Consider the following 14,647-nt stretch of genomic DNA (forward strand, 5'->3'; position numbering starts at 1 on the left):
GTTTTTCAAGTTTGAATTTGGTTCGTTTGTAAATCAAACTTGAAATTTTATTCAGCACAACTTAGTGAAAAGTGAAAGATGTTAAAATAAACTAAAATAAAAACATAATAATAAATACTTCAAAATTATCGCACCTCCAACATTAAAAAAGTATGAGTTGCAAAGCTCAAGTTCATGTGATTTTATTATAATATTTTATTCAAGCTCAGCTTGTTTCGTTTATGAACAGAGCTTGAACGAGCCAAATTAAGAAACAAATTTGAACAGTCCAAATTAGGTCATAGGTCTAAGCCAGAGCCTGATCTAACTGTTTTATTTTCTATTTTTTTTTTACTATTTATAAGATTTGAACTCAAAACATATTACTTATAAATGAACATGAATATAACTAGAATTGACAAAAAATTTCAACCATATCTTGAATCATGCGGGTTATCCTCGCGCAAAGTCATATGCTAATCTATTTGTATTGTTTTAATTTTATCGGATAACCTCGAAGGAACCAAAAAAGGTGAACACGTGTCATGTGTGGGTTTAAGAAAGAATCCAAGGGGAATTTGGCGGTTAGGGTTTTAGGAGAAGTGAAAAACACCGAGCCTCGTCTTATATAAGTTCTCTTGCTTGCGTTCCTCTTGTGGGAGGACTGAGGAGGCACCTTCACACTTGCTTCAGCTCTAACTCCTGATTCCATATTTCTGCCCCAAAAATACTCAGGTAAACTAAACAAAACCTCTCTCTCTCTGGGGTACCCAGCGCAAACACGAAACGAAGAAGTTGGGGGGTACACTTTTTCAGCATGATTGTTAATATATATGTGTAATTTAGGGTTTTCAACTTCATTGATGGATGGCAAACGGACCACATTGTCTCCTAAAACCCCCTTTCGTTTCTTTCTGTCGGGCTTCTGCGTCCGTCCGTCCGTCCGTCTGATTTCAGAGTTTTCCAACCTAACAAATTTCTGAATTTTGTTTTTTTTTTTTTTTTTTTTTTTTTTTTTTATCTTTGAAATTTTTTTCATGCGTTTTGTTTGGTAACGAAGACAAAAATGGAAACCCATTTTTGAATTACTAAAAAAATAAAACCCTGAAAATGGTCGGGATGTTATTTTCTAACCCAGGGGCTAAAGCCTAAAGGGGTTTCAATTTCATTATGTTATGCGTAAAGCTCAGCCTTTAAATTTTAAAACTTTATCTATTTTTTCTTTGATTTGCAGATATACAGTTGCCATTATCACGCATTTTGTTTTGCATTTTGTAATTTTTTTTGTGGTTCCTGATTATACGAATATGAATGATGATCTACCGGAGACTAAAGCACTCGCTTTTTTATCATTAATTGATGCAATGCCCTTAATCTGAGATATGGAACCTACAGCTTTCAGATCGAGGGATAGGCGTAGCGGTTACTTATAATAAATGAATATTTTAAAATTTCATAGATGTAATGGGTAGGTAGTAAGTTGCAGATTTATTCAGTGCCAAGCTCTTAAATGGGTGTGTTTTGGGAGCTAATGAAATGAACTTGGTCAATTGTTTTGGTAGTTACTGTAAGAACTGGTTTGTCAACTGCAGAATCTAAATTGCTAGGAAATGTGGCTTTTTGTTTCCAAATGTATGCGTGTACACCAGAACTGAATCAGGTCATCAGTTGCGTCCATACTTTTTCCATCAAATGTTTCAGAATACAGTTGGTAGATGAAGGGTTCGCCTAATCAGATGTCCAGCTCTTGTTGAACTGAAATTGAATTCATGTTTAGACTTTTAGAATCACACCAATCAACTTCATTCTCTTAGAAACTTAACTAGTAGTTTGATAGGACTTTTAATGGTTCAGAGCGTTCGATCGCATGTGCATGTACTTCTGTTGTGCACTGAAGTTGTAGGTGACTGACAAAGCACAGAGATATTCTACTGGTTTCAGCTAGGAGGCACCTAGATGGCACAGTGGGGTACTCGTCGGCGAATTGTCTTCCTTGGAAGACACGATGGAAATAAACCTCAACTTTCATCCAGCAGCAGTTATTCAACACATGAAGTGAAAGCTGTGAAAACTGAACCCCTGGAGGTACCAGAGATCAAGAAGAGGAAGCGCCTTAGCCTCAGTGAACTGAAAGAGAAGGAATCATTGCTTTGTACGAAGAGGCCAACTAGTTCCAAGGTTATGACAAAGAAGTGTAGTAATGTGATTGAAAGATGGACAGTTGAAAGGTAGAACCCACTATCACCTTTTGCTTGATTACACTGCTCGTAAGGCTTTTTGATATCACAACAAATTAACTTTATGTGCAGGTATAAGCAAGCAGAGCAAGCTATACTGGAAATTTTGAAGGCTGAAGATGCAACTTTTGGAAACCCAATTTCCAGGAGCGACTTGAGGGTGGCAGCTCGTAAGCGGATTGGTGATACTGGGCTGCTCGATCACTTACTGAAGCACCTTGATGGTAAAGTGGCACCAGGTGGGAACGAGCGGTTTCGGCGGTGGTTCAACACCAGCGGAAGAATGGAGTACTGGTTGGAGAGTGATGACCTGGCTAATATACGGCAGGAGGCTGGGGTGCATGATCCTTACTGGATTCCAACATCTAGGTTGATGCCAGGTGGTGGCCCCTTTGATGATTCTGTTTCTGCTGGAGAACTGAAGCTACTTAAGGCAGAAGTAGATAAAATGAAGAGGTAAATGGAATCTTTATAAATCAAACTTGTAACTGATATATGTGTTCATAAATAATCTCTCTTTTTATTAAAAGTGATATACAGGAGCTGCTTATATCCCAGAAGCAAGAGAAAGACCAAGCCAACCAGGTTGAGTTTAATGTTAAACAACATTTTATCGACATTACAATTTGATATTGGACTACTGCTGGATGAAATCTAAATCTCAGTGTTTGTTAAACAGGAGAGGCTCGAGGATTTGGCAAAATGGAAAGCTCAGTCTGAGCAAAGCTTGAAAGTGATTTTAGGTTCTTGGAAGGGTATGCAGGTATATAAAATGGAAATCCCAGTTAATTGTTCTGTCATGTTTTGCAAAATCCATCTACTATTGGACAAGAAGTATGTGTTCAGTCGCGTATGTTTACGGCAGTTTGGTTCTGATGAAATTTCATATTCTTTTCTTTTCTACAGGACAATTTTGAGGAATTAATGACATGGAAGGATAAAGTCGAGCAACAGGTAGTGGAAATTACAAATGTTTTGAACAATATGCAAGGACCAAAGCAATACACTGTCACCAAGACTGAAGCATCTGAGCAATGGGAAGATTGGCTAGAGAGCACCAACCTTGACGGTTTTCAGGGAAATAAACTTGTGCCGTGGTTTGAGAGCAACAGTCTGGTTAATTCTGAGGAAGAAGTTATAATCCAAGATCCCTGCTTAGCCCTACGGCTTAGATCAAAGCATGGTGATAGCTCATCTCAGGACCCTTTTGGCAAAGTCAAGGAAGATAAGGCCGAAATGGAGAGGTAACAAATAAAATGTAAAACCTCAAACCATAAAAAATTGTTATCTAAGCTGAGCTTCTTGTGATTTTGCTGCTAGAAACAGAGATGTGTGTGAGCTGTTACTGGAGAAGCAAAGTGAATATCAAGCTAATGTGACCCCTGATTCTTCTGCTACTGCAAATTCAAAGTCGGATCTTGACAATCTGGTTGTGTTTCAGGTGATATGCTGACAACAGATTAATAGAGGACTTGATATTTGGAATTGTTTCATTTTAAGTTTTCTGGAATGATGTAAACAAAGCCTCATTAAAATCTCCTTGTTGACAGGAAATGTTTCAGGAGCTGTTTAATTGGAAGTATATAACAGAGCAGAAGCTGAGTGAGATATCAAATACCATGAATGTCATGAAGCATAATTCAACACTATTGACTCCTCCAGCCCCTCACGTACCAGAAGATGGAACTCACTGTATGGAATTTCATCCTTGTTTCATGTTTTAGGATGATTCTAGACTAGCAAGAACCATAGGATTTAGATGTTGTATAGCATTCACGAAGCTACTGCCTGAAATCACCGTTCCAGCTACTAAACCAGTGAGACCTGCTTCTAACCTACATGTTGAGTCAGAACCCCTTCTAGGTATTGCTCCTTTAATTTAATACCGACCTTAAGTTAAATGTGGTGCAAATGTTAATATACCGCTGATGGTAATATATAGGTTTAGACCGTTTTCCTAGGATGCACTTATCTTTTGAATGACACGGCAAATGAAATGATCCACAGCCACAGGTGGACATACTTATGTAATGTGTTTAGGTTGTGACATTGCGACCGCTGATATGAAGCGTATTTACAAGGTTCCGCATGCTTTTGTTACGCAAACTTTGTTGCATATGCGTTTGGGGGAGACTTGTTTAAATGGACCCTCGTCTACATTACGTATTGTGATGATGATAGAATGATTATCTGTTGATTATATCACATATGAGCTAATAACGGATGCAGAAAGAGTTTGTTACGTGTTTAGTATAAGTTAAATGATGAGTCAAGTTGGATTATGAACTTCCTGGAGAAGTTGTCACCATAATGATTAGTAAACCAAGGCAAGGCTGAATCTTGCGTTACAGAAACTAGATGAAACCTGCGTTATGAACTTCCAGATATTAGGGAACATTTTTCTTCTATTCCATTATAAAGTGGGAAGCTTTATTGGCTTGGAATCGCCTTTTTTTTAGTCGTTGTCGATACTTTATTGTTACGCATACAGCATACTGTAGTCAAATAAGAGGACCGCATTAGGTTATAGAACCATATAAATTTGTATGTATAGGCTACTGCTACGGCTACGGCTACGGCTACAGATCGAAACTGTGACTGTTGAAATGGAAGATCGGATCGTCGCGTTGTCTCCTCAAATTGTGTGACCTGATCTCTTTGGCAACACTTGATTCAAAACTTGGAGGACCACAGACAATGACGCCCGCATCGACGCTACCCCAATCCTTGGATATGGTTCCAAAAATTTCTGCATTCATTAACAAGTAATCAGAACATGTACTAATCGGAACAAGTTTCTCTCGTCGATCTTTGGCATCTGCGGAAATATACGTCAATTCGACATTTCAGGGAGGGGGCATACCTTTGAAGTTCGGCCTTGCACCATAACGAATGCCGGTTAACTTTGAAAGATTTTCTCGGTGCTCATTTGAATCACTGCGACCTACAGTTTCTTCATGCTCCGCCTTATATACATCTGAAGCATCATCTTCGCATTGATCCTGTACCGAAATTTTTCGCTCCCAAAGATGCCATAAACCAACCACAAGACCCCCAAAGACGACCACGCTTGCAATCATACAGAGCAGCAACAGAAGCCCTTTGTACCACCATGCAGATATACGGTACGGGTTTATGTACAAGACATCCAACAAACCCAATATGATAACTAAGCCTGCCGTCGATGAGATGAGATATAGTCCGGACCATAGATTATGTCCGGTACCAACCAAAACAGACATGCTACACCTTTTCGGCCTAGGAGGACAACGAGGAGGAAACTCCAGCGCGCTGTTCGGAACTTGACCCTCTTCCTGCAAGCAGCAATCAAACTAAATGTCAAAGAACAGCTGAATGAAACACATTTCATAGGAAATACAACGAAACCGATATGTAAACAAACATACCAACGGAGGACCAGATTCCCGAGTGACGTAAATTAGAGTCTGAATATTTAGTTTACTGGAAACTGTGTCCATGTCAATGGTTGAAAGAAGAGGAAGCTCGTTTGATGTTTTGACAGCCCAGACAATCAAAATATTTCGTACTTGACACAATCTCCCTTCCTTAACACAGTGGACAATGTCACTCAGGACAGCCAGGAAAGGCGAAATCCCGATGCCGCCCGCTACTAAGACCAGATGTTCATACCTAATTAAAAGAACAATATATAAATTAGTCAAACAGGAGTATGATACAAAAAAAATTGTGATCAAAACAATTGAGAGACTTGAGAGTACATACACCAAGTGGTATGGTATCTCATGCCCATAAGGCCCCTCAACAGACACTGTTAGTGTCGTAGGAGGCGTGCAAGAGAGCGCGCTTTGTTGTTGTTCAGCCTCTGAATTTTTCAAGATCTTTCCTCGAAGATTTTCTGTCCATTTCCCAAGAACCTTGATGAGGACGGAAATGTGATACTTACCGTCCAGAGGACTGGATGAAACGCTAAAAGGATGCCATTGAAGCCATGACAGTTCCCGGACTTGAAGAAAAATAAAACTGAGCGCGTTGTACTGCAGATCTAAAATATGATGTCAAGAGCAAATTGTTACTCGTATGGTATAACAGAATATGAAACAAGCAAACGTGCGTGCGAAGAAAAATATTTACTTTCAGGTTTTGCGAGGACTAATTCTACAGTTCCGCATGGAAGGCACTTGGCCGAGATTACACCAACAGTCCTTCGCGATTGGCAGAATCTCAGAAAACGATCAAGGATATAAATAAATATGCCTCCGGCAGCACAGGCGAAAAGGAAATCACCAACATGCATAGCCAAGAAGGCAATGAAGATGACATATAGTTGATGAGTGTAGAAGAACAACTCAAAATTCAGCTTTCTAACTGGAGGGAGCGATGTGACCCACATCAACAGACCAGCAGCAAGGCTGATTACTCCTGCAAGATTTGCAACACCAATCTCCCTCCACTCCAATATCTGCATCAAATCAATAATCGAAATTTTAAATATGCACTCGAGCATCCTATATGCGACTAAATCTTTCTTTGGCATGAACACTCACTTTAGCAAGGAGATCGCCCTCCATTGCCCATGCCGCTATGTAACATAGTCCATGGAGAGTAAAGAGCGACATCGTGAGATGTCCCAGCCATACATGATATCTTGTAGCATGCTCGAAAGGGATATCTATAAGGCGAAGAAGAACTGATCCCCTTGCAATAGGAAGGAACAAAAATGCCAAGCAAAACATCCCACTCGAGGCTAAGTATGCCCCGAAAACTGCCAGGAACAAACAACTGACAAGTTCAAGTAAACAAGGACAACCATCAGCAAACTAAACCAATCTTGAAACCGAAAAGACAAGAGCACATAAGTTTACTCTGACAATTCACCATGACATGCTACAAGAGAATAAAGGGAAAGGGGCAACAAACAGAATTGCTGGTTAATTTATCAGAGATTTTCAACATTATACATAAGTAAAGAAGGTAATTTTCCGACGTTATAAACTGAGATTCTCAATTTCTCAGTCATTTACACAGAACATGTGCCATTTAAAAGGTTAGTGATTAGACACCTAGATGATGAAGAATACTATGCTTTCCATCTATAGTAAAACGGGATTCCTGCTAAGAAGCTGCTCTTAATATGCACACACACGAGCACGTACGCATCATGGTGAATTCCACGAATCTAGCTAATTGGTTTATCTGCTTACGAATTTTACAGGCAAGGCAACTATAGTCACTTAACTCATGTATAGGTAGATATTATACCTTTTTGCTTTAAGACTTAACGCACCAGGGATCTTGTCGAGAATGCTCACGGCATAATAGGACACAGACCACATAGTATACACAACAAAGAGTAATATCCCAATCAACTCAGCAGCAGAAACAACCCCAAATAGTCCATCCACAAGAACTGGGAATGTCCACAAGCGGAAACTCGGGTTTTCTGAAGTCTTCTTCTTCCTGCATAAACAGTTCATACACTACACAATAAAACATCGATTGGGTGAACATTCAAGTGATATGATTGAACTAGAACACCAAAACGTGAAGACGTATATATATACTCATCAATCTGATTAAAGTAAAGGCAGAACAGCAGCTGGTAAAGGAAAGCAGCGATCAATGTATTTTTCAAAAGAAATCAATAGACATACTTGTGGGGGAGCTCTTCTTCCCCGGAGATAGCAAGAAATGCTATCGAAAGCAAGGCAATAACGAGAAGAGGACCGTTGAACAGAAGGAGCAGGGTTCCTGCATCCGATTCCAAAGTTAACTTTAATTTTAGTTTTAGGTGAAAATAAGAGCAAAGGAGGCAATGATGAGTTGATCAAATGCCTGCCAACAAACCTGTAGTCCCGTAAAGAGTTCCATCGGTGGCTACAATCCAGTCACCAAATAATGTCTGCACAGAGCCTAGAGGGAACAGAAAAATGAAAACCACCCATGAAATGAAAAGCACCCACATTGTGATCTTGAGAGTCCATTTCGCCAAGGTTACGAAAAGAGGTATCTTCCGGACGAAGGCACGTCGAGAAGGTTGGCTTGGAAGAAGAAGGGGGTTATGGACACCGATTTCATCCATGGTTAATGCTTTGATCCTTCCTTCCTTCCTTCCTAATTATCAATGTTTTTAAGCTAGCTAGGTGCCTCAGTCTCAGGGAGTCAGTCGGTTCCCTGAGTAGTGAGTTCTGAACTGAACCAACATACATATATTTATACTCATTTAAATTAAGAGAGTAAGGAAAAAAATCCGAAGTCTGTGGAACCCTATACCAATTGCCATATCTACAGCGCCGGATAATAAATTATCGATTAAATATTGACAAGATACGATATGACGGCGCAATGTATAAAAATTTCTAAGCCAATGATGCAGCTTGTAGCCTTTATATCTCATCTGCACGGAATGCAGAATGTTCACACAAGTATTTATCAAGATTATGGTATAAAATAAACCACAGACTAATAGAAAGTGACAGCTTGAAGAGAGCAAGAAGAACCGGATTCGATTACAGTTTTACATACATATATGTTGAAAAATGCAATCCCGCATCAGAACATGACAAAATGGATTACTAGATGAACAGTTTCACTACTAACAATATCGAGGCTTTTTGTGAATAAAACCCGATACCTATGGTTAAAGTTACACAATATCGGTGTAATTAGAGGCTGGTTTGGTATTGCTGTGATTTGAAAAAAAACTGTTTCTGCTGTGCTGTGAGAATAAGCTCATTTTTGCTGCTTCACGTTTTCATCTTTTTTCTACCCAAAACTGTAAAAATAAGTTATTTTTAAATGTTTATCAAACATCTTTTTATACTCAGCTTTTTATTGAAGCCACTTTTTATAAAAGTTTATATATGCAAGTGGTTTCTAGCAGGTATTACAGTACAGCACAGTACATACTGTACAGTGATTGATGTTCGCAATTCACAGGTAGCAAAAGTAACAGCAGTGACGCTTACAATTAAGTGAATTCACATAAATATCCCATGAATAATTAATATTTATTTAATACCCCGCGAAAATGATACATGAAGCAAAACACAAGGGAAGAAACCTTAGTGCGAAACTGGGCTTAGTCGGGTTGGGTAAAGATATGTGCTCCTTCATCTATCTAGTTCGAATCACATTTTTCACAGTTTACATATATTTAATTTGTAATATCACTTGAAGGAAAACACAAAAGACATATATATATTAATATTACTAACAAAGATAATTATATAAGCATTTACTATATGAAAATTAAACTAATGAATGGATACTCTTATAAATAAATAAAAAAACTACGAACATGGATAATGGACGGACCACCCAAATTTTCTGTGTACCTTAAGAGACTAGAATCAATCCTATCCGTATAACAGATTCTTCTGATCTTCTTCTTCAAGTTGCTGAATTCGATATATACGTGGTTTCGCTTGATTTTCTGCAATTCAATGCATGATTGATGAATGGCAGTTGAACTAAGACTGTTTGGTTTCGTGGGGTATCCACTTCCATTCTCTCCTACAGGTACGTGGGAGCTGCATGATTGTGTTTGTTACTCTGCTCCTGCATTTATGAGAAACATGTGATCAGTTAAAAAGCTTCATCCATCTCTATTTTAATTTGCTTTTGTCTTGACACAACGGAAAAATTATTTTTTTTATTCTATACCGAAATGCCATAAGTTTGAGTCTTGGAAACAGTTCTTGCAAAGTAAGGGTAACGTTCTTTCCTCTGACTCTCACAAAATAGGAAGTCTTGTTGGCTTAAGGTCGTCTTTTTATATTATTACCGTGTGTGTTTACACATTGTTGATATTATTGCCTTTGCTTTATCATTTGCCCCAATTTTACTCTCAGAATCGTGTGGTGATAATTGGTACGTTCGTAATCTTGTCGATATTTACTACCATGATGTAGGTGGTAAGTATTCCTCTTTATTAAAAGTGGAAACTCTTAAGTAGATTATTTTGTTTAACTTTCTCTAATTATTTTCTTATGTAAGTGTATTGAAAAGTTCATACCTAAATTTTTTTTTTTTTTTGGTAAAACATACCTAAATATTTTCTTGTATAAGTTACTTACCATAAATTGTTGATGCAAATGTCAATAAATAAATGCAAATTTATTTGAATTTCAAATGAGTATTAGAATTTACAATATTTTTCATAAATTTAACTCAGGGAACCAAGAAATTATTTAAAAAAAGGACAAAAAATGACATTAATTGCATATGCTGACATTAAATAGAGTTTAGAGACTAAAATCAATTTTTAATCTTGTATATGATATTTATCTAAACTTGATATTATATCAGCAATACGTGGGGTGTTAATATAAGGCTTTTTAGTTAGAATGGTCCCTGAGATTTGCATAACTCCTCACTTTGGTCCCTGAGTTTGTTCACCATTAATCATATTGGTCCTTCATTGAAAAATCTTCATTGAATAAGAATAGAATGACCGAAATACCCTTAATTTTTATCAAAACATTTTGGCCCATTGTTTATTAAATTGAGGTATATTTGTTATTTTGATCCTTATCTAAAATAATGTTGCACGGAATAACTAAAATGATTGACAGTGGACAATCTCAGGCACCAGTTCTATTAATTTCAAATCTCATGGACCAAAATGATATGTTATGCAAATCTCAAAGATCATTTTAGCAAAAATTTTTTAGCCTTAAAAAAAAACCTGCCTTCTCTATTTATTTAAACCTATAATGGAAAACAATTTCCCTCAACCGGTAAACCCTATACTTATTGCCTTGAACATTTCGATGATCTTCTCATAAATTAATACCTAAAAATAAATAGTTTAGATCATGAAATTAATAGTAAGAGGGGGTAATACGAGGCGCTAGAGCTAGACCTGGCAATTTATTACACGACACGTAAACGACACGAAAATAATGGGTTTCGGGTCAACACGATAACTAATCGGGTCATTATCGGGTCACACGATAATAACCCGTTAATAACGGGTCCTTAACAGGTTTACACGAGAGTGACACGCGGGTAACCTGTTTCGACACGATAAGAAAAATGCTATTTTGATGATTTTAATTTTTTAAACTACTAAAAAAAACTTACTATAAAATGCAATAGATATAATGAATATGTATATATTGTTTATTAATTATTATTCTATTATTATTCTATATAAATTTTAAATTTTAAATTTTAAGTTTTATTTATTTATTTATTTTTATAGTATATTATAGGCAAAGATTGAGATTAAAAATCATAAAACACATTAAAAATAAAAATATCAAGTAATTTAAAAATACCAAAAACATAAAAAAAATTATAATAATTAATTTCCCGCCTAATATTTCAAGAGTTTAATCCATTTCTCACCTAATGTTTGGGAAATTTTACAACCTATATCCATCCATTTCCCACCTAATGTTTAACCCAAAGAAAACAAATAACCAGCTTTTTTTTTTTTTTTTTTTTATCTCTTATAATATTTTAACTTGAATAAAAATAAAATACGTAATAAAAAACATAAATGTAATTTTATTATTAAATATCATCACATACTAATTTAAACATAGTCTAATTAACACTTAAAATATATAAATAATTAATATATTTATTCCAAGTCATCAAAACGATAAGATTCACTAACGCTTAAAGTTTATTTATACTTTCATTAAGTATAACATCAATGCGTATCCCATCAAAATGATGAAAGTATGAATAAACTCTTAAGTGTTAGTGAATTTATCGTTTTGACAGGATACGTATCCTACAAAACTAATTTCAACAATCCAACCGTCAAACTTGTTTTTACATGCTTCGAGATCGCATACTCCAAAAATTGCAAAAAACAAACATTCAGAGATGAAGTAATGAGACAAAACTTTTCAACGGTTATAAACGAAAAATCACGATTTAACAGTTATTTTAACTCCGATTTTGATGATTTTTTACAGCTATACTCCTTGACCTTATATGAATACAATGAATGAATTCGATCTTCAATTTAAAATATTTACACTAGTGGATACCACAAATCTTATGTTATACTTAATGAAAGTATAAATAAACTCTTAAGTGTTAGTTAATGTATCGTTTTGATGGGATACGCATCCTATGAAACTAATTTCAATGATCCAACCGTCAAACTTGTTTATACATGTTTCAAGATCGCATACACCAAAAATTGCAAAAAACAAACATTCAGAGATCAAATAATGAGACAAAACTTTTCGACGGTTATAAATGAAAAATCACGATTTAACGGTTATTTTAACTTTGATTTTGATGATTTTTTACAACTACACTCCTTGACCTTATATAAATACAATGAATGAATTTGATCTTCAATTTAAAATATTTACACTAGTAGATACTACAAAATCTTATGTTATACTTGATGAAAGTATAAATAAACTCTTAAGTGTTAGTGAATCTATCGTTTTGATGGGATACGCATCTTAGAAACTAATTTCAACGATCCAACCGTCAAATTTGTTTATATATGCTTCAAGATCGCATACGCCAAAAATTGCAAAAAACAAACATTCAGAGATCAAGTAATAAGACAAAACTTTTCGACGATTATAAACGAAAAATCACGATTTAATAGTTATTTTAATTCCGATTTTGATGATTTTTTACAGCTACACTCCTTGACCCTAAACAAATACAATGAATGAATTCGATATTTTATTTAAAATATTTACACTAGTGGATACCACAAAATCTAATGTTATACTTGATGAAAGTATAAATAAACTCTTAAGTATTAGTGAATCTATCATTTTGATGTGATACGCATCCTACGAAACTAATTTCAACGATCCAACCGTCAAACTTGTTTATATATGCTTCGAGATCGCATACGCCAAAAATTGCAAAAAAACAAACATTTAGAGATCAAGTAATAAGACAAAACTTTTCGACGGTTATAAACGAAAAATTATGATTTAACGGTTATTTTAACTCCGATTTTGATGATTTTTTACACCTACACTCCTTGACCCTAAATGAATACAATGAATGAATTCGATCTTCAATTTAAAATATTTACACTAGTGGATATCACAAAATCTTATGTTATACTTGATGAAAGTATAAATAAACTCTTAAGTGTTAGTGAATCTATTGTTTTGATGGGATACGCATCTTAGAAACTAATTTTAACGATCCAACCGTCAAACTTGTTTATATATGCTTCAAGATCGCATACACCACAAATTGTAAAAAACAAACATTCAGAGATCAAGTAATAAGACAAAACTTTTCGACGGTTATAAACGAAAAATCACGATTTAACGGTTATTTTAACTCCGATTTTGATGATTTTTTACAGCTACACACCTTGACCCTAAACAAATACAATGAATGAATTCGATCTTCTATTTAAAATATTTACACTAGTGGATACCACAAAAACTAATGTTATACTTGATGAAAGTATAAATAAACTCTTAAGTATTAGTGAATCTATCATTTTGATGTGATACGCATCCTACGAAACTAATTTCAACGATCCAACCATCAAACTTGTTTATATATGCTTCGAGATCGCATACGCCAAAAATTGCAAAAAACAAACATTCAGAGATCAAGTAATGAGACAAAACTTTTCGATGGTTATAAACGAAAAATCACGATTTAACGGTTATTTTAACTCCGATTTTGATGATTTTTTACAGCTACATTTCTTGACCCTAAATGAATACAATGAATGAATTCGATCTTCAATTTAAAATATTTACACTAGTGGATACCACAAAATCTTATGTTATACTTGATGAAAGTATAAATAAACTCGTAAGTGTTAGTAAATCTATCGTTTTGATGGGATATGCATCCTATGAAACTAATTTCAACGATCCAACCGTCAAACTTGTTTATATATGCTTCGAGATCGCATACGCCAAAAATTGTAAAAAAAAAAAAAAACATTCAGAGATCAAGTAATAAGACAAAACTTTTCGACGGTTATAAACGAAAAATTATAATTTAACGGTTATTTTAACTCCGATTTTGATGATTTTTTACAGCTACACTCCTTGACCCTAAATGAATACAATGAATGAATTCGAACTTCAATTTAAAATATTTACACTAGTGGATATCACAAAATCTTATGTTATACTTGATGAAAGTATAAATAAACTCTTAAGTGTTAGTGAATCTATCGTTTTGATGGGATACGCATCCTACGAAACTAATTTCAACGATCCAACCGTCAAACTTGTTTATATATGCTTCGAGATTGCATACGCCAAAAATTGCAAAAAAACAAACATTCAGAGATCAAGTAATGAGACAAAACTTTTCAACGGTTATAAACGAAAACTTACGATTTAACGATTATTTTAACTCCGATTTTGATGATTTTTTACAGCTACACTCATTGACCCTATATGAATACAATGAATGAATTCGATCTTCAATTTAAAATATTTACACTAGTGGATACCATAAAATCTTATGTT

General features: G+C 35.3%; 2 protein-coding genes and 1 non-coding gene across 7 annotated transcripts; 1 reads left to right on the plus strand and 2 right to left on the minus strand.

Annotated features, from left to right (window-relative positions):
• Nucleotides 1–400: 400 nt before the first annotated feature.
• LOC137720565 (U6 spliceosomal RNA) lies at nt 401–503 on the minus strand. Its single transcript, XR_011066538.2, has one exon. It is a non-coding gene; the product is annotated as a U6 spliceosomal RNA (small nuclear RNA).
• Nucleotides 504–575: 72 nt separating this feature from the next.
• Nucleotides 576–4,302, plus strand: LOC137736351 (uncharacterized). 5 transcript variants are annotated; one of them, XM_088685423.1, is made up of 8 exons: nt 576–714; nt 1,834–2,207; nt 2,289–2,672; nt 2,747–2,801; nt 2,896–2,979; nt 3,123–3,460; nt 3,537–3,657; nt 3,767–4,302. In XM_088685423.1, the coding sequence occupies exons 2-8, from the start codon at nt 1,936–1,938 to the stop codon at nt 3,938–3,940; spliced, it is 1,428 nt and encodes a 475-aa protein (XP_088541549.1). In that variant the 5' UTR covers nt 576–714; nt 1,834–1,935; the 3' UTR covers nt 3,941–4,302. The 5 variants fall into 5 exon arrangements, with proteins under 5 accessions (XP_088541549.1, XP_088541550.1, XP_068331749.2 ...); XM_088685424.1 differs by having other exon boundaries at nt 3,543–3,657; XM_068475648.2 differs by having other exon boundaries at nt 1,921–2,207.
• A 301-nt stretch (nt 4,303–4,603) lies between these two features.
• On the minus strand, nt 4,604–8,696 carry LOC137736343 (ferric reduction oxidase 6). Its single transcript, XM_068475630.2, has 9 exons — nt 8,043–8,696; nt 7,850–7,946; nt 7,458–7,655; nt 6,743–6,977; nt 6,330–6,657; nt 5,961–6,240; nt 5,624–5,867; nt 5,080–5,530; nt 4,604–4,965 (listed from the first exon to the last, which is right to left on the minus strand). The coding sequence occupies exons 1-9, from the start codon at nt 8,275–8,277 to the stop codon at nt 4,796–4,798; spliced, it is 2,238 nt and encodes a 745-aa protein (XP_068331731.2). The 5' UTR covers nt 8,278–8,696; the 3' UTR covers nt 4,604–4,795.
• Between the last annotated feature and the right edge of the window lie 5,951 nt (nt 8,697–14,647).

This window comes from Pyrus communis, chromosome 15 (genome assembly GCF_041283825.1).
Source record: "Pyrus communis isolate YQ-2024b chromosome 15, ASM4128382v1, whole genome shotgun sequence".
Classification (NCBI taxonomy): Eukaryota; Viridiplantae; Streptophyta; class Magnoliopsida; order Rosales; family Rosaceae; genus Pyrus; species Pyrus communis.

Bases quoted from the DNA above. Each gene is read 5' to 3' on its own strand.
- LOC137736351 (XM_088685423.1), top strand. From the start codon at position 1,936: ATGGCACAGTGGGGTACTCGTCGGCGAATTGTCTTCCTTGGAAGACAC. The intron at 2,802-2,895 runs GTTGAGTTTAAT...TTTGTTAAACAG, and splicing joins AGAAAGACCAAGCCAACCAG to GAGAGGCTCGAGGATTTGGC. The intron at 3,658-3,766 runs GTGATATGCTGA...CCTTGTTGACAG, and splicing joins ACAATCTGGTTGTGTTTCAG to GAAATGTTTCAGGAGCTGTT.
- LOC137736343 (XM_068475630.2), bottom strand. From the start codon at position 8,277: ATGGATGAAATCGGTGTCCATAACCCCCTTCTTCTTCCAAGCCAACCT. The intron at 7,656-7,849 runs GTATGTCTATTG...CTGTTTATGCAG, and splicing joins GAAGAAGAGCTCCCCCACAA to GAAGAAGAAGACTTCAGAAA. The intron at 6,658-6,742 runs GTGAGTGTTCAT...GATTTGATGCAG, and splicing joins AGGGCGATCTCCTTGCTAAA to ATATTGGAGTGGAGGGAGAT.